The 25,741-nt window shown below is 48.5% G+C and overlaps 1 protein-coding gene across 1 annotated transcript; it reads left to right on the top strand.

The window, feature by feature from the left end:
• The first annotated feature begins 9,548 nt into the window (after positions 1–9,548).
• LOC126299543 (serine/arginine repetitive matrix protein 1-like) lies at positions 9,549–21,086 on the top strand. The gene is made up of 3 exons (XM_049991538.1): positions 9,549–10,075; positions 10,541–10,983; positions 21,076–21,086. Exons 1-3 carry the CDS (start codon positions 9,549–9,551, stop codon positions 21,084–21,086), a joined length of 981 nt encoding a protein of 326 aa, XP_049847495.1.
• Positions 21,087–25,741: the final 4,655 nt, after the last annotated feature.

The following is a 25,741-nucleotide window of genomic DNA, read 5'->3' as shown; positions in this document are numbered from 1 at the left end:
GCAGGGCGTCCCTCGCCGCATTTGCTACGATGGCCATTTGCTACTTCTCAGAAATGGCGGCGGCGACGACGACGACGACGACGACGACGACGACGAATATCGCGAGAGGCTCTGAGATATGTGAGAAATACATCTATAAAATGTAATTCAGACTGCCTCGTCCCACCTTATGCTGTACCGCTTTGGCAAATGCTTTATCTGCGCCATTCGCCTTAATCGCATCTGAGAGTAATTCTTCAAAACACGCCTGTCGCTAGTTGTTCGTCATCACAGGAACTGTTTGCTATACGGCCACGACGCGAAACTGATTTCCAAAATTAATATTTCTTCTGTGAGGATGGAACTTACGACCCCTGGTTTATTAGACTAGTGCTCTACCACTGAGCTAAAGAGGCGCGGCCTAGCGGTACTCTTGGGTACTTCGTCCTTACGGTCGTCTGCATCATCAGACTTTAGCTGACAACACTTCATATTACCGGCTAATATTTTCAGCTATGGCGACAAATTACTGCTTGGCTACACATCTGACACGTAACCGATGTGCTCTCCAAACAACAACACTTGCATTTCAGAACATGTCTTTCACACATATCTACAAAATCACCTTCACCTTCAAATACAGTTTCCTTGCGACTGACAGAGACGTAGGCAAAGTTTAAAGTTGCTATTTCCATTAAATCTCGTTAATCAGAAAAACGGTAATTTACACCTGCAGCGGAACAAAATTCCGTTCCGCCCAGCGTGTGGCTCGAACCAACGACCCTGGGATTAAGAGTCTGACGCTCTACCGACTGAGCTAGCCGACTACCTCGGTGAATACCTGCCGGGTAGCACGTCACACAATACTCGTTTGGGTTGGGTGGTCCCATACAGAATCTCTCCATGATGCCTAATGTTTTCCTAACGTCACACTCGTCACGTACTTCACTTTTATGTCATAATATTTTCTGAGAGGTAAAGAAATTGCATGACAACATGCAGAGCTAGTGGCGTCAAAATTAACACACATACTTTATGTGACTCAAAAGCCGAACGAGTTACTTTCCGACGTTGTTTTAGATGTGCAAGTGATAGTCAAAACTCGCTGTGTCGGCACTCTGCCGACCATTTCGCTAGTTAACACCGGTCTTGTTGTGTGTGTTTCAAGCTCAAGAGCATCTCCAAGCAAAAAATGGTGAACAGCAACATTCAGACGGTTTCGTACTGCTCAATTGCTACATTAAAACGGTATGTTTCTTTTTCAGAACTGGAAAAACACAAGCGTGACAGCATTCGAACCTGTAATCTTCAGAGCCGAAGTCGGACGCCTTATCCATTAGGCCACACGGTCACTGACGACCAACATTTACATGTATACGACTCATCTCGAAACGCTCACACCCCTGAGGATTTGTGTTTTCGTTCTACACAGCCGCTGCCCCTTGCTCTTTCCCACCCATTCGTTACATTCAACCTCTGACGTGACCGACCAAATATAGACTGAGAAACAAGACCACACACTTTGTGCATTCGGAATCGAAGGCAGGGCGTCCCTCGCCGCATTTGCTACGATTGCCATTTGCTACTTCTACAGAAATGGCGGCGACGACGACGACGACGACGACGACGAATATCGCGAGAGGCGCTGAGATATGTGAGAAATACATCTATAAAATGTAATTCAGACTGCCTCGTCCCACCTTATGCTGTACCGCTTTGGCAAATGCTTTATCTGCGCCATTCGCCTTAAACGCATCTGAGAGTAATTCTTCAAAACACGCCTGTCGCTAATTGTTCGTCATCACAGGAACTGTTTGCTATACGGCCACGACGCGAAACTGATTTCCAAAATTAATATTTCTTCTGTGAGGATGGAACTTACGACCCCTGGTTTATTAGACCAGTGCTCTACCACTGAGCTAAAGAGGCGCGGCCTAGCGGTACTCTTGGGTACTTCGTCCTTACGGTCGTCTGCGTCATCAGACTTTAGCTGACAACACTTCATATTACCGGTTAATATTTTCAGCTATGGCGACAAATTACTGCTTGGCTACACATCTGACACGTAACCGATGTGCTCTCCAAACAACAACACTTGCATTTCAGAACATGTCTTTCACACATATCTACAAAATCACCTTCACCTTCAAATACAGTTTCCTTGCGACTGACAGAGACGTAGGCAAAGTTTAAAGTTGCTATTTCCATTAAATCTCGTTAATCAGAAAAACCTTAATTTACACCTGCAGCGGAACAAAATTCCGTTCCGCCCAGCGTGTGGCTCGAACCAACGACCCTGGGATTAAGAGTCTGACGCTCTACCGACTGAGCTAGCCGGCTACCTCGGTGAATACCTGCCGGGTAGCACGTCACACAGTACTCGTTTGGGTTGGGTGGTCCCATACAGAATCTCTCCATGATGCCTAATGTTTTCCTAACGTCACACTCGTCACGTACTTCACTTTTATGTCATAATATTTTCTGAGAGGTAAAGAAATTGCATGACAACATGCAGAGCTAGTGGCGTCAAAATTAACACACATACTTTATGTGACTCAAAAGCCGAACGAGTTACTTTCCGACGTTGTTTTAGATGTGCAAGTGATAGTCAAAACTCGCAGTGTCGGCACTCTGCCGACCATTTCGCTAGTTAACACCGGTCTTGTTGTGTGTGTTTCAAGCTCAAGAGCATCTCCAAGCAAAAAATGGTCAACAGCAACATTCAGACGGTTTCGTACTGCTCAATTGCTACATTAAAACGTTATGTTTCTTTTTCAGAACTGGAAAAACACAAGTGTGACAGCATTCGAACCTGTAATCTTCAGATCCGAAGTCCGACGCCTTATCCATTAGGCCACACGGTCACTGACGACCAACATTTACATGTATACGACTCATCTCGAAACGCTCACACCCCTGAGGATTTGTGATTTCGTTCTACACAGCCGCTGCCCCTTGCTCTTTCCCACCCATTCGTTACATTCAACCTCTGATGTGACCGACCAAATATAGACTGAGAAACAAGACCACACACTTTGTGCATTCGGAATCGAAGGCAGGGCGTCCCTCGCCGCATTTGCTACGATGGCCATTTGCTACTTCTGCAGAAATGGCGGCGACGACGACGACGACGACGAATATCGCGAGAGGCTCTGAGATATGTGAGAAATACATCTATAAAATGTAATTCAGACTGCCTCGTCCCACCTTATGCTGTACCGCTTTGGCAAATGCTTTATCTGCGCCATTCGCCTTAAACGCATCTGAGAGTAATTCTTCAAAACACGCCTGTCGCTAATTGTTCGTCATCACAGGAACTGTTTGCTATACGGCCACGACGCGAAACTGATTTCCAAAATTAATATTTCTTCTGTGAGGATGGAACTTACGACCGCTGGTTTATTAGACCAGTGCTCTACCACTGAGCTAAAGAGGCGCGGCCTAGCGGTACTCTTGGGTACTTCGTCCTTACTGTCGTCTGCATCATCAGACTTTAGCTGACAACACTTCATATTACCGGCTAATATTTTCAGCTATGGCGACAAATTACTGCTTGGCTACACATCTGACACGTAACCGATGTGCTCTCCAAACAACAACACTTGCATTTCAGAACATGTCTTTCACACACATCTACAAAATCACCTTCACCTTCAAATACAGTTTCCTTGCGACTGACAGAGACGTAGGCAAAGTTTAAAGTTGCTATTTCCATTAAATCTCGTTAATCAGAAAAACCTTAATTTACACCTGCAGCGGAACAAAATTCCGTTCCGCCCAGCGTGTGGCTCGAACCAACGACCCTGGGATTAAGAGTCTGACGCTCTACCGACTGAGCTAGCCGGCTACCTCGGTGAATACCTGCCGGGTAGCACGTCACACAGTACTCGTTTGGGTTGGGTGGTCCCATACAGAATCTCTCCATGATGCCTAATGTTTTCCTAACGTCACACTCGTCACGTACTTCACTTTTATGTCATAATATTTTCTGAGAGGTAAAGAAATTGCATGACAACATGCAGAGCTAGTGGCGTCAAAATTAACACACATACTTTATGTGACTCAAAAGCTGAACGAGTTACTTTCCGACGTTGTTTTAGATGTGCAAGTGATAGTCAAAACTCGCAGTGTTGGCACTCTGCCGACCATTTCGCTAGTTAACACCGGTCTTGTTGTGTGTGTTTCAAGCTCAAGAGCATCTCCAAGCAAAAAATGGTCAACAGCAACATTCAGACGGTTTCGTACTGCTCAATTGCTACATTAAAACGTTATGTTTCTTTTTCAGAACTGGAAAAACACAAGTGTGACAGCATTCGAACCTGTAAACTTCAGATCCGAAGTCCGACGCCTTATCCATTAGGCCACACGGTCACTGACGACCAACATTTACATGTATACGAATCATCTCGAAACGCTCACACCTCTGAGGATTTGTGATTTCGTTCTACACAGCCGCTGCCCCTTGCTCTTTCCCACCCATTCGTTACATTCAACCTCTGATGTGACCGACCAAATATAGACTGAGAAACAAGACCACACACTTTGTGCATTCGGAATCGAAGGCAGGGCGTCCCTCGCCGCATTTGCTACGATGGCCATTTGCTACTTCTGCAGAAATGGCGGCGGCGACGACGACGACGACGACGACGACGAATATCGCGAGAGGCTCTGAGATATGTGAGAAATACATCTATAAAATGTAATTCAGACTGCCTCGTCCCACCTTATGCTGTACCGCTTTGGCAAATGCTTTATCTGCGCCATTCGCCTTAATCGCATCTGAGAGTAATTCTTAAAAAAACGCCTGTCTCTAATTGTTCGTCATCACAGGAACTGTTTGCAATACGGCCACGACGCGCAACTGATTTCCAAAATTCATCTTTCTCCTGTGAGGATGGAACTTACGACCCCTGGATTATTAGACCAGTGGTCTACCACTGAGCAAAAGAGGCGCGGCCTAGCGGTACTCTTGGGTACTTCGTCCTTACGGTCGTCTGCATCATCAGACTTTAGCTGACAACACTTCATATTACCGGCTAATATTTGCAACTAATGCGACAAATTACTGCTTGGCTACACATCTGACACGTAACCGATGTGCTCTCCAAACAACAACACTTGCATTTCGGAACATGTCTTTCACACATATCTACAAAATCACCTTCACCTTCAAATACAGTTTCCTTGCGACTGACAGAGACGTAGGCAAAGTTTAAAGTTGCTATTTCCATTAAATCTCGTTAATCAGAAAAACGGTAATTTACACCTGCAGCGGAACAAAATTCCGTTCCGCCCAGCGTCTGGCTCGAAACCACGACCCTGAGATTGAGAGTCTGACGCTTTACCGACTGAGCTTGCCGGCTACCGCGGCGAATATCTCCCGGGTAGCACGTCACACAGTACTCGTTTGGGTTGGGTGGTCCCATACAGAATCTCTCCATGATGCCTAATGTTTTCCTAACGTCACACTCGTCACGTACTTCACTATTATGTCATAATATTTTCTGAGAGGTAAAGAAATTGCATGACAACATGCAGAGCTAGTGGCGTCAAAATTAACACACATACTTTATGTGACTCAAAAGCCGAACGAGTTACTTTCCGACGTTGTTTTAGATGTGCAAGTGATAGTCAAAACTCGCTGTGTCGGCACTCTGCCGACCATTTCGCTAGTTAACACCGGTCTTGTTGTGTGTGTTTCAAGCTCAAGAGCATCTCCAAGCAAAAAATGGTCAACAGCAACATTCAGACGGTTTCGTACTGCTCAATTGCTACATTAAAACGTTATGTTTCTTTTTCAGAACTGGAAAAACACAAGTGTGACAGCATTCGAACCTGTAATCTTCAGATCCGAAATCCGACGCCTTATCCATTAGGCCACACGGTCACTAACGACCAACATTTACATGTATACGACTCATCTCGAAACGCTCACACCCCTGAGGATTTGTGATTTCGTTCTACACAGCCGCTGCCCCTTGCTCTTTCCCACCCATTCGTTACATTCAACCTCTGATGTGACCGACCAAATATAGACTGAGAAACAAGACCACACACTTTGTGCATTCGGAATCGAAGGCAGGGCGTCCCTCGCCGCATTTGCTACGATGGCCATTTGCTACTTCTCAGAAATGGCGGCGGCGACGACGACGACGACGACGACGACGACGACGACGACGACGACGACGACGACGACGACGAATATCGCGAGAGGCTCTGAGATATGTGAGAAATACATCTATAAAATGTAATTCAGACTGCCTCGTCCCACCTTATGCTGTACCGCTTTGGCAAATGCTTTATCTGCGCCATTCGCCTTAATCGCATCTGAGAGTAATTCTTCAAAACACGCCTGTCGCTAATTGTTCGTCATCACAGGAACTGTTTGCTATACGGCCACGACGCGCAACTGATTTCCAAAATTCATCTCTCTCCTGTGAGGATGGAACTTACGACCGCTGGTTTATTAGACCAGTGCTCTACCACTGAGCTAAAGAGGCGCGGCCTAGCGGCACTCTTGGGTACTTCGTCCTTACGGTCGTCTGCATCATCAGACTTTAGCTGACAACACTTCATATTACCGGCTAATATTTGCAGCTATGGCGACAAATTACTGCTTGGCTACACATCTGACACGTAACCGATGTGCTCTCCAAACAACAACACTTGCATTTCAGAACATGTCTTTCACACATGTCTACAAAATCACCTTCACCTTCAAATACAGTTTCCTTGCGACTGACAGAGACGTAGGCAAAGTTTAAAGTTGCTATTTCCATTAAATCTCGTTAATCAGAAAAACGGTAATTTACACCTGCAGCGGAAGAAAATTCCGTTCCGCCCAGCGTCTGGCTCGAACCCACGACCCTGGGATTAAGAGTCTGACGCTTTACCGACTGAGCTAGCCGGCTACCTCGGTGAACACCTGCCGGGTAGCACGTCACACAGTACTCGTTTGGTTTGGGTGGTCCCATACAGAATCTCTCCATGATGCCTAATGTTTTCCTAACGTCACACTCGTCACGTACTTCACTTTTATGTCATAATCATTTCTGAGAGGTAAAGAAATTGCATGACAACATGCAGAGCTAGTGGCGTCAAAATTAACACACATACTTTATGTGACTCAAAAGCCGAACGAGTTACTTTCCGACGTTGTTTTAGATGTGCAAGTGATAGTCAAAACTCGCTGTGTCGGCACTCTGCCGACCATTTCGCTAGTTAACACCGGTCTTGTTGTGTGTGTTTCAAGCTCAAGAGCATCTCCAAGCAAAAAATGGTGAACAGCAACATTCAGACGGTTTCGTACTGCTCAATTGCTACATTAAAACGGTATGTTTCTTTTTCAGAACTGGAAAAACACAAGCGTGACAGCATTCGAACCTGTAATCTTCAGAGCCGAAGTCGGACGCCTTATCCATTAGGCCACACGGTCACTGACGACCAACATTTGCATGTATACGACTCATCTCGAAACGCTCACACCCCTGAGGATTTGTGTTTTCGTTCTACACAGCCGCTGCCCCTTGCTCTTTCCCACCCATTCGTTACATTCAACCTCTGATGTGACCGACCAAATATAGACTGAGAAACAAGACCACACACTTTGTGCATTCGGAATCGAAGGCAGGGCGTCCCTCGCCGCATTTGCTACGATGGCCATTTGCTACTTCTGCAGAAGCGGCGGCGGCGGCGACGACGACGACGACGACGACGACAAATATCGCGAGAGGCTCTGAGATATGTGAGAAATACATCTATAAAATGTAATTCAGACTGCCTCGACCCACCTTATGCTGTACCGCTTTGGCAAATGCTTTATCTGCGCCATTCGCCTTAATCGCATCTGAGAGTAATTCTTAAAAAAACGCCTGTCTCTAATTGTTCGTCATCACAGGAACTGTTTGCAATACGGCCACGACGCGCAACTGATTTCCAAAATTCATCTTTCTCCTGTGAGGATGGAACTTACGACCCCTGGATTATTAGACCAGTGGTCTACCACTGAGCAAAAGAGGCGCGGCCTAGCGGTACTCTTGGGTACTTCGTCCTTACGGTCGTCTGCATCATCAGACTTTAGCTGACAACACTTCATATTACCGGCTAATATTTGCAACTAATGCGACAAATTACTGCTTGGCTACACATCTGACACGTAACCGATGTGCTCTCCAAACAACAACACTTGCATTTCGGAACATGTCTTTCACACATATCTACAAAATCACCTTCACCTTCAAATACAGTTTCCTTGCGACTGACAGAGACGTAGGCAAAGTTTAAAGTTGCTATTTCCATTAAATCTCGTTAATCAGAAAAACGGTAATTTACACCTGCAGCGGAACAAAATTCCGTTCCGCCCAGCGTCTGGCTCGAAACCACGACCCTGAGATTGAGAGTCTGACGCTTTACCGACTGAGCTTGCCGGCTACCGCGGCGAATATCTCCCGGGTAGCACGTCACACAGTACTCGTTTGGGTTGGGTGGTCCCATACAGAATCTCTCCATGATGCCTAATGTTTTCCTAACGTCACACTCGTCACGTACTTCACTATTATGTCATAATATTTTCTGAGAGGTAAAGAAATTGCATGACAACATGCAGAGCTAGTGGCGTCAAAATTAACACACATACTTTATGTGACTCAAAAGCCGAACGAGTTACTTTCCGACGTTGTTTTAGATGTGCAAGTGATAGTCAAAACTCGCTGTGTCGGCACTCTGCCGACCATTTCGCTAGTTAACACCGGTCTTGTTGTGTGTGTTTCAAGCTCAAGAGCATCTCCAAGCAAAAAATGGTCAACAGCAACATTCAGACGGTTTCGTACTGCTCAATTGCTACATTAAAACGTTATGTTTCTTTTTCAGAACTGGAAAAACACAAGTGTGACAGCATTCGAACCTGTAATCTTCAGATCCGAAGTCCGACGCCTTATCCATTAGGCCACACGGTCACTAACGACCAACATTTACATGTATACGACTCATCTCGAAACGCTCACACCCCTGAGGATTTGTGATTTCGTTCTACACAGCCGCTGCCCCTTGCTCTTTCCCACCCATTCGTTACATTCAACCTCTGATGTGACCGACCAAATATAGACTGAGAAACAAGACCACACACTTTGTGCATTCGGAATCGAAGGCAGGGCGTCCCTCGCCGCATTTGCTACGATGGCCATTTGCTACTTCTCAGAAATGGCGGCGGCGACGACGACGACGACGACGACGACGACGACGACGACGAATATCGCGAGAGGCTCTGAGATATGTGAGAAATACATCTATAAAATGTAATTCAGACTGCCTCGTCCCACCTTATGCTGTACCGCTTTGGCAAATGCTTTATCTGCGCCATTCGCCTTAATCGCATCTGAGAGTAATTCTTCAAAACACGCCTGTCGCTAATTGTTCGTCATCACAGGAACTGTTTGCTATACGGCCACGACGCGAAACTGATTTCCAAAATTCATCTTTCCTCTGTGAGGATGGAACTTACGACCGCTGGTTTATTAGACCAGTGTGACACTGACTCTGACGCTGCCCGTGCGCCCAGAAAGCGCCGGGCTATGACGCATGACGACTCCGACACTCCCTCTCAGACGTCCGACACAGCGAGGCCGCGGAAGAAGGCCTCGAGGGCTTCCCGCCCTTCCACCACGGAGTCTGGGACGACTATCGCGGGCTCCTCCGCGAGCGCCGCCTCGCCGAGACCGACGAAGACGCGGCGGCCCACTCGTCCACCTGCCACCTCCCGGCAGCCGGATGAGGATGGTTTTGTCGCCCCTCCCAGGCGGCGCACTGCCAGGGCTGCTGCGCTGCAGCAACCGACGCCGCTGCCGACCGCCAACGCGTTCGCAGGGGCCAGTGTGGACGCGACTGAAGATGGCACCGCGCCTCCTGTGTCGGCCCAAAAGAAGCCCCCGCCCATCGTCATCCAATGGGCGGGCGGGTACAAGGAGTTCCAGCAAAAACTAGACAGGGCGGCTACGTCCGCCACTGTCAAGACTGCTGGCCGTGACCTCTACAAGGTCACGGTGTCCTCCAACGAGGAGTACCGCGCGGTGATGGACACCATCTCCAGAGATGGCCTCCCGTGCTACACGCACCCCTCTGAGCCGCTCAAACTTCTGAAGGTGGTGTTCCACCACCTTCCACTCAAGTTTGGGGCGGACTATCTTAGAGAAGAACTCGAGGACATGGGCTTCGGCGTCCGGTCCACCGGACTGATGAAGTCCCCACGCACGCACCGCGACATGCCACTGTACCAGGTTGTCCTCGTCGACAACCTGGAAAATCGGAAGATTTTCCAGGTGCAGCGAGTCGGCCGGGTCAGGGTCGCGGTGGAACCTCTCCGGGCCAAAGGCAAGAGGGCCCAGTGCTTTTCCTGCCAGAGGCTCGACCATGTCTCCCGCTACTGCTCTATGTTGCCCCGCTGCGTCAAATGCGCGGGACAGCACGAGAGCAAGTCTTGCGGGCTCGCCAAGGAAGAGAAGCCGACGTGCTGCAACTGCGGCGGCGCGCACGTTGCCAGCTACAGAGGCTGTTCGGCCTTTAAAAGGGGCCGAAACCACCGGAGCGGAGGGGCTGCTCCTTCTCGTAAGGTGCACCCGTCCACCAGCTTTGCTGCCGCCACCAAGGGCGGACCATCAGCCGCCACCGCCAGACGTTCGGAACTGGCGGCGGGCGAGACGAGGCAACCGGCCGCGCCGTCCCCGGCTTCGCCCGGGGGGGAGGCCAACCCACCACCCACGCAGAGCGCGCGGGTTGCCGCCCCGCGCAGGCGTCGCCGGCGCGCGGGCCGGGCCACCCATGCCGCTGCACGCTGGAATGCCGATGACACACTGCCACAACAGACGACGGCACCTCGTGCTACGCCGCAACCGGCTGCCGACGCTCCGCGGCAGTCGTCTGCTACGGAGTTGCCGCAACCGGCCTCCCCAGTGGCGGAGGCCCCCCCAGCGGCCAACGCCGCCCCCTCGGCCACCGATGCAGCCGAGCTCCGTTCGCTCTTGCGGTCGTTGAGCCAGCTGCTCGAGCAGCTACCGGTGCTCGTCACCGCGGTCACGTCTGCCCTTCAGGCCGGCGTTGCAACCCCGCCGCGTCATGGATAATCGCCACATTCATGGCCTCACCGTTTGCGCTTTCAACGCAAACAGTTTGGTCCCCCAACAAGGGGAATTCAGGGAGTTCTTGCGCGACGAGGCAATTGACATCTGCCTCGTGTGCGAGACCTTCCTGAAGCCGGGGACACATGTCAAGGTGGCCAACTATCGGTGCTACCGCACCGACAGGTTGACGCATGGCGGGGGGACGGCTATTTATATCAAGGCGTCCCTCAAGCACCATGACGTTCAGCTTCCGCCCCTCACTGCAGTGGAGGCCACTGGGGTGGCTGTCACCACGACGGCAGGGGTGATCACCTTCGTTGCGGCCTACAGGCCGCCGAGGGGACTGCTTCAGGAGGCCGACATCGACGCCCTGCTGGCTCTGCGCGGGAAAGTCTTCATTGCGGGTGACTTGAATGCCAAGCACACGCAGTGGAACTCCCGCGTTACCAATGCCAGCGGCCGCCGACTCCTCCGCGCCACACAGCGGCATGGCGCGATAGTACTGGGGCCTTATGATCCCACTGTCTTCCCCCATCGAGGCCAGTCAGATGTGCTCGACATCGCCGTGCTCAAAGGTGTTGGGCACTTCACTTCGGTCACCGTTCGATGTGCCATGTCGTCCGATCACCTCCCGGTGGTCTTCGACATGGACGTCATCGGTGCATCTCTGCCGTCCGTCCGCCGCAACTTCCGTGGCATCGACGAGACGCGCTTCCGTGACGAGGTCCTTGCCCGACTCGAGGGCGCGCCAGATCCCGCTGTGCATGGGGCTGAAGAAGCGTTAGCCTTCTTCACGCGGCATACACTAGCTGCGGCGGAGGCGGCCACCCCCAGGCGGCCGGACCGGCCGCGAGACATGTCGCGCCAACTCCCGCCGCCTATCCTGGAGGCGATAACAAACAAGAATCGCCTCTTCCGGGAGTGGCAGCTCACACGGCAGCCAGAAACGAAGCGCCGCCTCAACAGGGCGCGACGCGAGATTCGGGCAGCCATCGATGAACATCGGAATCGGGACTGGGCGGGCTTGGTGGCCACCCTAACTACGACAGATGGTAGTGCTTGGCGGACCGCCAAGCGCTTCCTTCGTCGTCGCCAGCGAGTCCCGCCTCTCCATGCGGGCGCGGACGTTGTCTGCGAGCCGGATGCTAAAGCCAGCATCCTCGCGGACACGTTCGCGGAAAATTTTCGTCCTGTTGATGGTGTGCTCGATCCCGATCATGTTCGTCTGGTGGAGGATCGCCTGCCGGTCTTCCTCGCTGCAAGGGAGGCTGACGATGTGATCGAGGAGATAACACCCGAGGAAGTGGACCTGCAGCTCCGTCGCCTCAATCCGAGGAAGGCGGGTGGCACCGATGGTGTCACCAACCACCTGTTGAGGATGATACCGCCGGAGGTACACCAATCTCTGGCGGACATCTTTAACAGTATCCTCCGCACTGGGACCTTCCCTTCCGCATGGAAACATGCGGAAGTGGTTGCCATCCCCAAGAGCGGCAAGGATCCGCGACAGGCAGCGCACTATAGGCCGATCAGTCTGCTCCCGTCCCTCTCAAAAGTGTTTGAGAGGTTGTACGTGGAGCGGCTGCTGCGCATCGTGACAGAGCAGCAACTCCTTCCCGAAGAGCAGTTTGGTTTCCGGCGGGGCCATTCTACCACACAGCAGCTGTTGCGCCTCGTGGAGCAGGCGATGCGTGCGCTGGAGACGCGAGAGTACCTAGGGGCGGTACTTCTCGACGTCTCCAAAGCCTTCGACTGCGTGTGGCACGACGGCCTCGTGTACAAACTTTTTGTGCACGGGGTACCGACGTCGCACGTGGTCCTGCTGCGCTCGTATCTCTCGGGGCGGACTTTCCACGTCCGAGCTGATGAGGGCACATCCACCGACCGACAGATTCGGGCGGGAGTGCCGCAGGGGTCGGTCCTCGGTCCCCTGCTGTACTCCCTGTACACCGCCGACGCCCCGCGGGTGGCACGCGTGGAGTTGGCGCTTTATGCTGACGACACGGCGCTGTTCACCCGCAGCATGAACGCGGCCGAGATGCGCCGCCGCCTCCAGCTCGGATGTGACGTCCTGGGTGCCTGGTCAACGAAATGGCGCCTTAAGTTTAACGCTGCGAAGAGCCAGGCTGTCATCTTTAGCAGAAGGATGATGCCACCGGACCTACCACCGGTCACGATCATGGGGGGCCCCATTCCATGGTTGCGGACCGGCAAATATCTCGGAGTGACATTGGACAGACACCTGACGTGGCTGCCACACATCCGCGACGTCAGAGGGCGGGCAGTGGGGCGCCTTCGTGCGCTTTACCCATTACTCAACCCCTCATCGACGCTTCCTCCACGCCACGGCCTCACCATGTATCTGTCCCTCGTCCGACCGGTACTGGAATATGCGGCCGTGGTGTGGGGTAACGCGGCAGCGACGCACCTTGCGACGCTTCAACGCGTGCAAAATAGGGCGCTGCGACTTGCGCTCCACAAGCCGCCTCGCTACCCAGCAAGGCTGCTCCATGAGGAAGCGGGCATCCCTTTCCTACGGGATCGCTTCCGGCAAATCGCAAGGGTGTTCTACAGCGATGCAGAACACTCTGCCAGTCGCCTGATTCGTGGTCTGGGCCGCCAGGTCCACCACAGGCCAACGACTCGATGGCCAGATCTACTGCGAGAGTAATTTCTCTCGCAGCACGATGCCGGTAACAAATATGGCGTCGCAATGACTGACGCCTAGTGAGGACAGCTCACTCTGTTAGGAATAAAAGCACCCTGAAGATGTCACTGCAGGAACAGCAGCCCCGCTGCTTAACCTGCCCCTACACCTGGCATATGAAGCCAGCGTTTTACAGCGAGCGAGCGATTAGACCAGTGCTCTACCACTGAGCTAAAGAGGCGCGGCCTAGCGGCACTCTTGGGTACTTCGTCCTTACGGTCGTCTGCATCATCAGACTTTAGCTGACAACACTTCATATTACCGGCTAATATTTGCAGCTATGGCGACAAATTACTGCTTGGCTACACATCTGACACGTAACCGATGTGCTCTCCAAACAACAACACTTGCATTTCAGAACATGTCTTTCACACATGTCTACAAAATCACCTTCACCTTCAAATACAGTTTCCTTGCGACTGACAGAGACGTAGGCAAAGTTTAAAGTTGCTATTTCCATTAAATCTCGTTAATCAGAAAAACGGTAATTTACACCTGCAGCGGAACAAAATTCCGTTTCGCCCAGCGTCTGGCTCGAACCCACGACCCTGGGATTAAGAGTCTGACGCTTTACCGACTGAGCTAGCCGGCTACCTCGGTGAATACCTGCCGGGTAGCACGTCACACAGTACTCGTTTGGTTTGGGTGGTCCCATACAGAATCTCTCCATGATGCCTAATGTTTTCCTAACGTCACACTCGTCACGTACTTCACTTTTATGTCATAATCATTTCTGAGAGGTAAAGAAATTGCATGACAACATGCAGAGCTAGTGGCGTCAAAATTAACACACATACTTTATGTGACTCAAAAGCCGAACGAGTTACTTTCCGACGTTGTTTTAGATGTGCAAGTGATAGTCAAAACTCGCTGTGTCGGCACTCTGCCGACCATTTCGCTAGTTAACACCGGTCTTGTTGTGTGTGTTTCAAGCTCAAGAGCATCTCCAAGCAAAAAATGGTCAACAGCAACATTCAGACGGTTTCGTACTGCTCAATTGCTACATTAAAACGTTATGTTTCTTTTTCAGAACTGGAAAAACACAAGTGTGACAGCATTCGAACCTGCAATCTTCAGATCCGAAGTCCGACGCCTTATCCATTAGGCCACACGGTCACTGACGACCAACATTTACATGTATACGACTCATCTCGAAACGCTCACACCCCTGAGGATTTGTGATTTCGTTCTACACAGCCGCTGCCCCTTGCTCTTTCCCACCCATTCGTTACATTCAACCTCTGATGTGACCGACCAAATATAGACTGAGAAACAAGACCACACACTTTGTGCATTCGGAATCGAAGGCAGGGCGTCCCTCGCCGCATTTGCTACGATGGCCATTTGCTACTTCTGCAGAAGCGGCGGCGGCGACGACGACGACGACGACGACGACGACGACAAATATCGCGAGAGGCTCTGAGATATGTGAGAAATACATCTATAAAATGTAATTCAGACTGCCTCGTCCCACCTTATGCTGTACCGCTTTGGCAAATGCTTTATCTGCGCCATTCGCCTTAATCGCATCTGAGAGTAATTCTTAAAAAAACGCCTGTCGCTAATTGTTCGTCATCACAGGTACTGTTTGCTATACGGCCACGACGCGCAACTGATTTCCAAAATTCATCTTTCTCCTGTGAGGATGGAACTTACGACCCCTGGTTTATTAGACCAGTGCTCTACCACTGAGCTAAAGAGGCGCGGCCTAGCGGTACTCTTGGGTACTTCGTCCTTACGGTCGTCTGCATCATCAGACTTTAGCTGACAACACTTCATATTACCGGCTAATATTTGCAGCTATGGCGACAAATTACTGCTTGGCTACACATCTGACACGTAACCGATGTGCTCTCCAAACAACAACACTTGCATTTCAGAACATGTCTTTCACACATGTCTACAAAATCACCTTCACCTTCAAATACAGTTTCCTTGCGACTGACAGAGACGTAGGCAAAGTTTAAAGTTGCTATTTCCATTAAATCTCGTTAATCAGAAAAACCTTAATTTACACCTGCAGCGGAACAAAATTCCGTTCCGCCCAGCGTGTGGCTCGAACCAACGACCCTGGGATTAAGAGTCTGACGCTCTACCGACTGAGCTAGCCGGCTACCTCGGTGAATACCTGCCGGGTAGCACGTCACACAGTACTCGTTTGGGTTGGGTGGTCCCATACAGAATCTCTCCATGATGCCTAATGTTTTCCTAACGTCACACTCGTCACGTACTTCACTTTTATGTCATAATATTTTCTGAGAGGTAAAGAAATTGCATGACAAAATGCAGAGCTAGTGGCGTCAAAATTAACACACATACTTTATGTGACTCAAAAGCCGAACGAGTTACTTTCCGACGTTGTTTTAGATGTGCAAGTGATAGTCAAAACTCGCTGTGTCGGCACTCTGCCGACCATTTCGCTAGTTAACACCGGTCTTGTTGTGTGTGTTTCAAGCTCAAGAGCATCTCCAAGCAAAAAATGGTCAACAGCAACATTCAGACGGTTTCGTACTGCTCAATTGCTACATTAAAACGTTATGTTTCTTTTTCAGAACTGGAAAAACACAAGTGTGACAGCATTCGAACCTGTAATCTTCAGATCCGAAGTCCGACGCCTTATCCATTAGGCCACACGGTCACTGACGACCAACATTTACATGTATACGACTCATCTCGAAACGCTCACACCCCTGAGGATTTGTGATTTCGTTCTACACAGCCGCTGCCCCTTGCTCTTTCCCACCCATTCGTTACATTCAACCTCTGATGTGACCGACCAAATATAGACTGAGAAAAGAGACCACACACTTTGTGCATTCGGAATCGAAGGCAGGGCGTCCCTCGCCGCATTTGCTACGATGGCCATTTGCTACTTCTGCAGAAGCGGCTGCGGCGACGACGACGACGACGACGACGACGACGACAAATATCGCGAGAGGCTCTGAGATATGTGAGAAATACATCTATAAAATGTAATTCAGACTGCCTCGTCCCACCTTATGCTGTACCGCTTTGGCAAATGCTTTATCTGCGCCATTCGCCTTAATCGCATCTGAGAGTAATTCTTAAAAAAACGCCTGTCGCTAATTGTTCGTCATCACAGGAACTGTTCGCAATACGGCCACGACGCGCAACTGATTTCCAAAATTCATCTTTCTCCTGTGAGGATGGAACTTACGACCCCTGGATTATTAGACCAGTGGTCTACCACTGAGCTAAAGAGGCGCGGCCTAGCGGTACTCTTGGGTACTTCGTCCTTACGGTCGTCTGCATCATCAGACTTTAGCTGACAACACTTCATATTACCGGCTAATATTTGCAGCTATGGCGACAAATTACTGCTTGGCTACACATCTGACACGTAACCGATGTGCTCTCCAAACAACAACACTTGCATTTCAGAACATGTCTTTCACACATGTCTACAAAATCACCTTCACCTTCAAATACAGTTTCCTTGCGACTGACAGAGACGTAGGCAAAGTTTAAAGTTGCTATTTCCATTAAATCTCGTTAATCAGAAAAACCTTAATTTACACCTGCAGCGGAACAAAATTCCGTTCCGCCCAGCGTGTGGCTCGAACCAACGACCCTGGGATTAAGAGTCTGACGCTCTACCGACTGAGCTCGCCATGTACCTCGGTGAATACCTGTCGGGTAGCACGTCACACAGTACTCGTTTGGGTTGGGTGGTCCCATACAGAATCTCTCCATGATGCCTAATGTTTTCCTAACGTCACACTCGTCACGTACTTCACTTTTATGTCATAATCATTTCTGAGAGGTAAAGAAATTGCATGACAACATGCAGAGCTAGTGGCGTCAAAATTAACACACATACTTTATGTGACTCAAAAGCCGAACGAGTTACTTTCCGACGTTGTTTTAGATGTGCAAGTGATAGTCAAAACTCGCTGTGTCGGCACTCTGCCGACCATTTCGCTAGTTAACACCGGTCTTGTTGTGTGTGTTTCAAGCTCAAGAGCATCTCCAAGCAAAAAATGGTCAACAGCAACATTCAGACGGTTTCGTACTGCTCAATTGCTACATTAAAACGTTATGTTTCTTTTTCAGAACTGGAAAAACACAAGTGTGACAGCATTCGAACCTGTAATCTTCAGATCCGAAGTCCGACGCCTTATCCATTAGGCCACACGGTCACTGACGACCAACATTTACATGTATACGACTCATCTCGAAACGCTCACACCCCTGAGGATTTGTGATTTCGTTCTACACAGCCGCTGCCCCTTGCTCTTTCCCACCCATTCGTTACATTCAACCTCTGATGTGACCGACCAAATATAGACTGAGAAAAGAGACCACACACTTTGTGCATTCGGAATCGAAGGCAGGGCGTCCCTCGCCGCATTTGCTACGATGGCCATTTGCTACTTCTGCAGAAGCGGCTGCGGCGACGACGACGACGACGACGACGACGACGACGAAAAATATCGCGAGAGGCTCTGAGATATGTGAGAAATACATCTATAAAATGTAATTCAGACTGCCTCGTCCCACCTTATGCTGTACCGCTTTGGCAAATGCTTTATCTGCGCCATTCGCCTTAATCGCATCTGAGAGTAATTCTTAAAAAAACGCCTGTCGCTAATTGTTCGTCATCACAGGAACTGTTCGCAATACGGCCACGACGCGCAACTGATTTCCAAAATTCATCTTTCTCCTGTGAGGATGGAACTTACGACCCCTGGATTATTAGACCAGTGGTCTACCACTGAGCTAAAGAGGCGCGGCCTAGCGGTACTCTTGGGTACTTCGTCCTTACGGTCGTCTGCATCATCAGACTTTAGCTGACAACACTTCATATTACCGGCTAATATTTGCAGCTATGGCGACAAATTACTGCTTGGCTACACATCTGACACGTAACCGATGTGCTCTCCAAACAACAACACTTGCATTTCAGAACATGTCTTTCACACATGTCTACAAAATCACCTTCACCTTCAAATACAGTTTCCTTGCGACTGACAGAGACGTAGGCAAAGTTTAAAGTTGCTATTTCCATTAAATCTCGTTAATCAGAAAAACCTTAATTTACACCTGCAGCGGAACAAAATTCCGTTCCGCCCAGCGTGTGGCTCGAACCAACGACCCTGGGATTAAGAGTCTGACGCTCTACCGACTGAGCTCGCCATCTACCTCGGTGAATACCTGTCGGGTAGCACGTCACACAGTACTCGTTTGGGTTGGGTGGTCCCATACAGAATCTCTCCATGATGCCTAATGTTTTCCTAACGTCACACTCGTCACGTACTTCACTTTTATGTCATAATCATTTCTGAGAGGTAAAGAAATTGCATGACAACATGCAGAGCTAGTGGCGTCAAAATTAACACACATACTTTATGTGACTCAAAAGCCGAACGAGTTACTTTCCGACGTTGTTTTAGATGTGCAAGTGATAGTCAAAACTCGCTGTGTCGGCACTCTGCCGACCATTTCGCTAGTTAACACCGGTCTTGTTGTGTGTGTTTCAAGCTCAAGAGCATCTCCAAGCAAAAAATGGTCAACAGCAACATTCAGACGGTTTCGTACTGCTCAATTGCTACATTAAAACGTTATGTTTCTTTTTCAGAACTGGAAAAACACAAGCGTGACAGCATTCGAACCTGTAATCTTCAGATCCGAAGTCCGACGCCTTATCTATTAGGCCACACGGTCACTGACGACCAACATTTACATGTATACGACTCATCTCGAAACGCTCACACCCCTGAGGATTTGTGTTTTCGTTCTACACAGCCGCTGCCCCTTGCTCTTTCCCACCCATTCGTTACATTCAACCTCTGACGTGACCGACCAAATATAGACTGAGAAACAAGACCACACACTTTGTGCATTCGGAATCGAAGGCAGGGCGTCCCTCGCCGCATTTGCTACGATTGCCATTTGCTACTTCTGCAGAAATGGCGGCGGCGACGACGACGACGACGACGACGACGACGAATATCGCGAGAGGCTCTGAGATATGTGAGAAATACATCTATAAAATGTAATTCAGACTGCCTCGTCCCACCTTATGCTGTACCGCTTTGGCAAATGCTTTATCAGCGCCATTCGCCTTAATCGTATCTGAGAGTAATTCTTCAAAACACGCCTGTCGCTAATTGTTCGTCATCACAGGAACTGTTTGCTATACGGCCACGACGCGAAACTGATTTCCAAAATTCATCTTTCTCCTGTGAGGATGGAACTTACAACCCCTGGTTTATGAGACCAGTGCTCTACCACTGAGCTAAAGAGGCCCGGCCTAGCGGTACTCTTGGGTACTTCGTCCTTACGGTCGTCTGCATCATCAGACTTTAGCTGACAACACTTCATATTACCGGCTAATATTTGCAGCTATGGCGACAAATTACTGCTTGGCTACACATCTGACACGTAACCGATGTGCTCTCCAAACAACAACACTTGCATTTCAGAACATGTCTTTCACACATGTCTACAAAATCACCTTCACCTTCAAATACAGTTTCCTTGCGACTGACAGAGACGTAGGCAAAGTTTAAAGTTGCTATTTCCATTAAATCTCGTTAATCAGAAAAACGGTAATTTACACCTGCAGCGGAACAAAATTCCGTTCCGCCCAGCATCTGGCTCGAACCCACGACCCTGGGATTAAGAGTCTGACGCTCTACCGACTGAGCTAGCCGGCTACCTCGGTGAATACCTGCCGGGTAGCACGTCACACAGTACTCGTTTGGGTTGGGTGGTCCCATACAGAAACTCTCCATGATGCCTAATGTTTTCCTAACGTCACACTCGTCACGTACTTCACTTTTATGTCATAATCATTTCTGAGAGATAAAGAAATTGCATGACAACATGCAGAGCTAGTGGCGTCAAAATTAACACACATACTTTATGTGACTCAAAAGCCGAACGAGTTACTTTCCGACGTTGTTTTAGATGTGCAAGTGATAGTCAAAACTCGCTGTGTCGGCACTCTGCCGACCATTTCGCTAGTTAACACCGGTCTTGTTGTGTGTGTTTCAAGCTCAAGAGCATCTCCAAGCAAAAAATGGTCGACAGCAACATTCAGACGGTTTCGTACTGCTCAATTGCGACATTAAAACGTTATGTTTCTTTTTCAGAACTGGAAAAACACAAGTGTGACAGCATTCGAACCTGTAATCTACAGATCCGAAGTCCGACGCCTTATCTATTTTTTTTTTTTTTTTTTTTTTTTTCGATACTGGCTTTCGGCTTCGGCTTCTTCTGTGCAATAAACAAAATAGCCTTCTTTGCCAGCAGAGGATAAGTGATTGTAATATGAAACTGTAAAATTGTACTTCTCCCCAATTGTTTTTGTTTAAGCGTCGTTTCGCTTAAATAAACGATTTTTGTTTATCTCGTTGGCTTGTCAACCAATGCCCAGTCGCTCGAATACAATTTTAAGCATATTGCCGTAGTTTTTCTTGTGGTCTTTATATTTCAGGGCGTTATAAAAAGCACACTTCAAGTACATGTAAAAGTCAGTGGAATTGTCATTTCCCTGGTGATTAATTACGTAATTCACATAGTGTCCCATTAACCAATGGACCGAGTTGTTTTTTGCTGCTGGAAAATAGCAAGTCTGAGGCCTGAGGAATGTAACAGGGGGAAAATTTTCCACCGAAGATCTCGTAAGAAAAGCCAGTTGTTCCCTAATCCAATTACAGAGTTGTAGATTGCCACCGCACGTGAACCTGTGCACTAACGTGTCGATCAATTTACATTTGAGACATAGGTTCGTGTCGCTAACGCCGATTGCATGTAACCTTTCATTGGTGCTTACGGTCTCATTCAGTGTTTTATACCACGCTGACTTGACGTCCGATGGTAGACCACGCATATTAATATTTTTCCATATGGCGTCCCAATCAGTGTGTGGGTATTTACTTTCCAATTTGTTTCTCCCCTCCATTTTCTTTCGATGGCACAGAATATCGCGGGCCGTGATCCGTCGTGAGTTGATGATGACACCGCCGAGATAGCTGAATTCCACAAAATATACACGAACGTACTGGAGCCGGTTATTTATTTTTTGCACATTCACCGGCGCCTGTAAACTGGCAGGCCTGACAACTTCAAATAATTTAGTTGTAATGCTATCAGCGTGGTCGCTAAGGATAGTGGCGGTCCTTTTTATAAAAAGCGCAGACGCCTTATTTCTGATGTCAACTAACCCCAAACCTCCATTCCTGGGATCTAAGGTCGCAGTTTTTGCGTCGACTCTGAATATATCCCCTCTCCAAAGATAGCTGGCAATGGTAGACATTATCTTTTTTCCAATCATTTTCGGTAGTGGGAAGATCTGTGCTATAAAGTAACTCCTGGAGAGAATGCAGTGGTTAATGAAAATCACCCTCTGAACTTGGTTCATGTTACGGTGGAGGTTTTCCCTTGTTGTTCCAAGAAGTTGTCCCGACGTATTTCTCCAATTGATAGCTGCCATTTTTAACGGACAAGGTGTCAGTGTTATTCCTAGTGCTTTGCATTGGGTGACCATTGTGGCCCAGGCTAAGGTGGTATGTTGAAAACCCCGCAGGTTTAGGAGTTTGCTTTTGTTTGCGTTGACACCTGCTCCGGAGACTCTACAGTACTTTTTAATTAGCGTTTCCAATTTCAAAATGTCGTCGGGATTTCGCAGGACGACTCCGACATCATCGGCATAGGCGTTTATGACTGTTCGGTGACCAGATAATGTGATGCCAGTTAGAGTGGCATGAACACTGCGGAGGAAAGGTTCTAATGAAAGCACGAATAGGAACATGGAAAGGGGGCTTCCTTGAGGAACGCCGCGCCTGATCTGAATCTGCTTTGTCCTCTGGCAGTTAACTGATATACAAGCGCTGATGCCTGTTGCAACATTTCTGATCACACTTACGACTCGCTCATTAAAACCTATTTTGTTCAGTGTGGCACTAAGGAATCTATGATCCACACGATCAAATGCTTTCTGGAAGTCAATAAACATGATAGCACATTTTATGGTGGTCACAGCAGTGATTGCAATTATATCTCTATATTCAGCTATGCTTTTGAAAATGCTCTTGGTAGGCACACAGGACTGGTATGGACTTACTATCTTTTTGGCCAACTGTGAGAGTCTGTTGTTTAAAATTCTGCCGATGATTTTATAATCGGAGTTTAACAGGGAGATAGGACGAAAGTTGTTGAGGTTTCTTTTTGCAGCATTTTTTGGGATTAGTACTATTGTGCTCTCTTTAAAAACAGCAGGTAAATGCTTTCCCTGAAGCACCTCGTTCGTCATTCGGGTAAACATGTCACCAATCAGTGGCCAGTATCGTTTATAAAATTCAACAGGCAAACCATCCGGTCCCGGCGATTTCCTCAGAGGAGATTGGCAGATGATTCTGTGGATATCTTCGTTAGTACACTCAACGAGAAGGTCTTCGTTTTCCTCGTCCGAGACCTGTGGAGCTATGTAACTAAGGAACTCATCGAAGGACTCTTCACATACCGGGTTGGCAGTGTATAGGTCTTCGTAATATTTGTGCACTGCATTGACGATGTCTCTCTGAGTCGTGAGTGTCTCGCCAGTTTCAGACTGAAGTCCATCAATGAAGGTGCGTCTCCTGTTGCTTTCGTGCTTCAGTAGATGGTACAAGGAAGCATGTTCATCCTCCACGACTGTCTTAGCCTTGGATTTTAATTTCAGACCCTCCATCTGCTGTCTTTTAAGATTGAGCAATTTGGCCTTAGTTTGCTTGATATCTGCTAGACGGACGTTGGAAGTGTTTGCCTGCTCATATAAATTTCGCAGCATGGTATAATAAAATTCTATGGAATTTTTCAAGTCTTTCGATCGTTGTACACTATACTGGATGAGAACTTTTCTCAGTTTAGGCTTTGCCCTGTTGCACCACCAGTCTAGTACTGAGACGTGTCTATCTGCAGAGCGGAGGCACAATGCCCACGCTTCTGTCAAACTTTCTTCTAATCCGTCGTCCTGCATCAGTGACGTATTAAGGTGCCATGAACTTCTAAAACGGCGAGTGGGTTGCGCAGTAAGGTTGATGGAAGCTAGCACGGAGCTATGATCAGAAAAGTAAACTGGAATCGTCTCTGCTTTAATGAAGGAGCTAACTAGACTTTGCGATATGTAGAGTCTGTCGATCCTGCTACGTGAGTGAGGACCTAGGAATGTAAATGCCACAAATGTGGGATACATTATTTCCCAAGCATCTTTAAGCTGTAAAACAGTGACGAAACGCTTCAGTTCCTTGCAGGTATTAAAATTCGGAACCTGGTCTTTCTTATTTATCACACAATTAAAATCACCGCCTATTATAAGATCTTTTGGGTTTTTCCGTAATAAATAAATGATTTCTTCTTTATAGAACTGTGCTCTTTCCATTCTATTGGATGTGCCAGAAGGGGCGTACAGATTGATAAGGGTAGAACCAAAGACTTTTATACCTATCGCTCTGCCGGAGTCCAACCTCTCGATATCCGAGACAGGAATCCCCTCCCTGACTAAAATTGCTGTACCGACGTTGGTGTCAAGTGAGACATTTAAAATCGCCAAATATCCAGGCACTGTAAGATTAGTCAGCACTACTTCCTGTAGGAAAGCAATGTCCGTCCCTGACTCATATAAATAATCCTTGAGCGCTGTAACTTTAGTCACGGATGTAATCCTGTTAATATTGATAGTCGTAATTGTATATGCCTGGGACATTTAGTTTGCATAAAAAGTAAATAAGTGATTAAAAAGATAACAAAATATTAATAAAAAAAAGAGATGTGCAGCTCCTAGAAGGGAGAAACGACTCTGCTTAAACAAACATCTAAAAGAATAGTCAGTATTTGAAGCTCGGTAAACACTTCATCTGGTTCCTCTGAAATGTGACTAAAAACAGTAGTACAATTAGAAATGAAACTGGTTCAACAAAATCCTTTTTTTTTTTTTTTTCATCTTACAGCCTCATTTTGGTGCAGGATTCCGAACATCTCGGGTTTTAGTTTTACCGAGGGGCTTTGCATCACTAATGTCACTTGAAGGTACCTCCTTAGGTCTTTCCGTGATGATTTCATACAAGACGTTCTTGGCCGTCGCTTCCTCTTGTGCTGGTTGTTGTTTGCTTTGGTTACGGGAAGCTTTGAGATTAGGTTGCGATTTGAGTCGGCGTCTTCGGACATCTTGGTTCAACGCGCCGTCATTCGGATTGTCTATCTTTACCACCGTTGTGACCGAAGCTGCCTCAACAGCGTCCTTTTTACGAGTGCCATTTCCTTGTTCTTCCGTCACTAGCTCCAGAGCACTGACTGAGTCGGCGGTTTGTGGGTCTGTAAATTCTTGAGTTGGGTTCCGCTCCGTCACCTCTTGTGCTTCGGAGTGCGCCTCTTCCGTCTCCGCGACAATCGTTACTGCGTCCCCTCCGTAGACCGTTTGTACCTGTTCAGCCGCCGACAGCGGCCGGGTTGCCTTAGCGGCTGTCGTCACGTCAATACATGTACTGTTTGTTTCCTCGAGCACATCCGCATTACACTGCTTCTGCTTGCGGGTGGAAGGCGAATTACGGGCGGACTCGCCGTCCGAGCCGTCATCGGTCATTTCCAACGGTCGCTTCTTATTCTGGAGATCGCAATCGGGAACAGAAGGGTGTGATGTAATGACGCTCAGGGGAGGGAACTCCGTAGTAGTTATGGCGGGCACTGCAGAAGTACATGCACCACTGTCGTTAACCGAAAGAAGGGAAGTGCTATTTGGTAAGACATCGCTGAGGGTCAGTTTTTGACGCTGTGTTAGATTGTTCCGAAGGACAAAAACACGGCGCGGACAATCTTGTCGGAAATGACCTGTCTCATTGCAAATATTGCACGTGCGCTCCTGACCAGAATACACAACATGTGCTTTATGGCCTGCAACGGATATATGGGACGGAATGTTGGCTTTCACCTCCATTTCAAC

This window comes from Schistocerca gregaria, chromosome X (genome assembly GCF_023897955.1).
Source record: "Schistocerca gregaria isolate iqSchGreg1 chromosome X, iqSchGreg1.2, whole genome shotgun sequence".
NCBI classification, from domain to species: Eukaryota; Metazoa; Arthropoda; class Insecta; order Orthoptera; family Acrididae; genus Schistocerca; species Schistocerca gregaria.
Note: the sequence above shows the minus strand (reverse complement) of the source record. Positions and strands in the feature narration are given on the sequence as shown.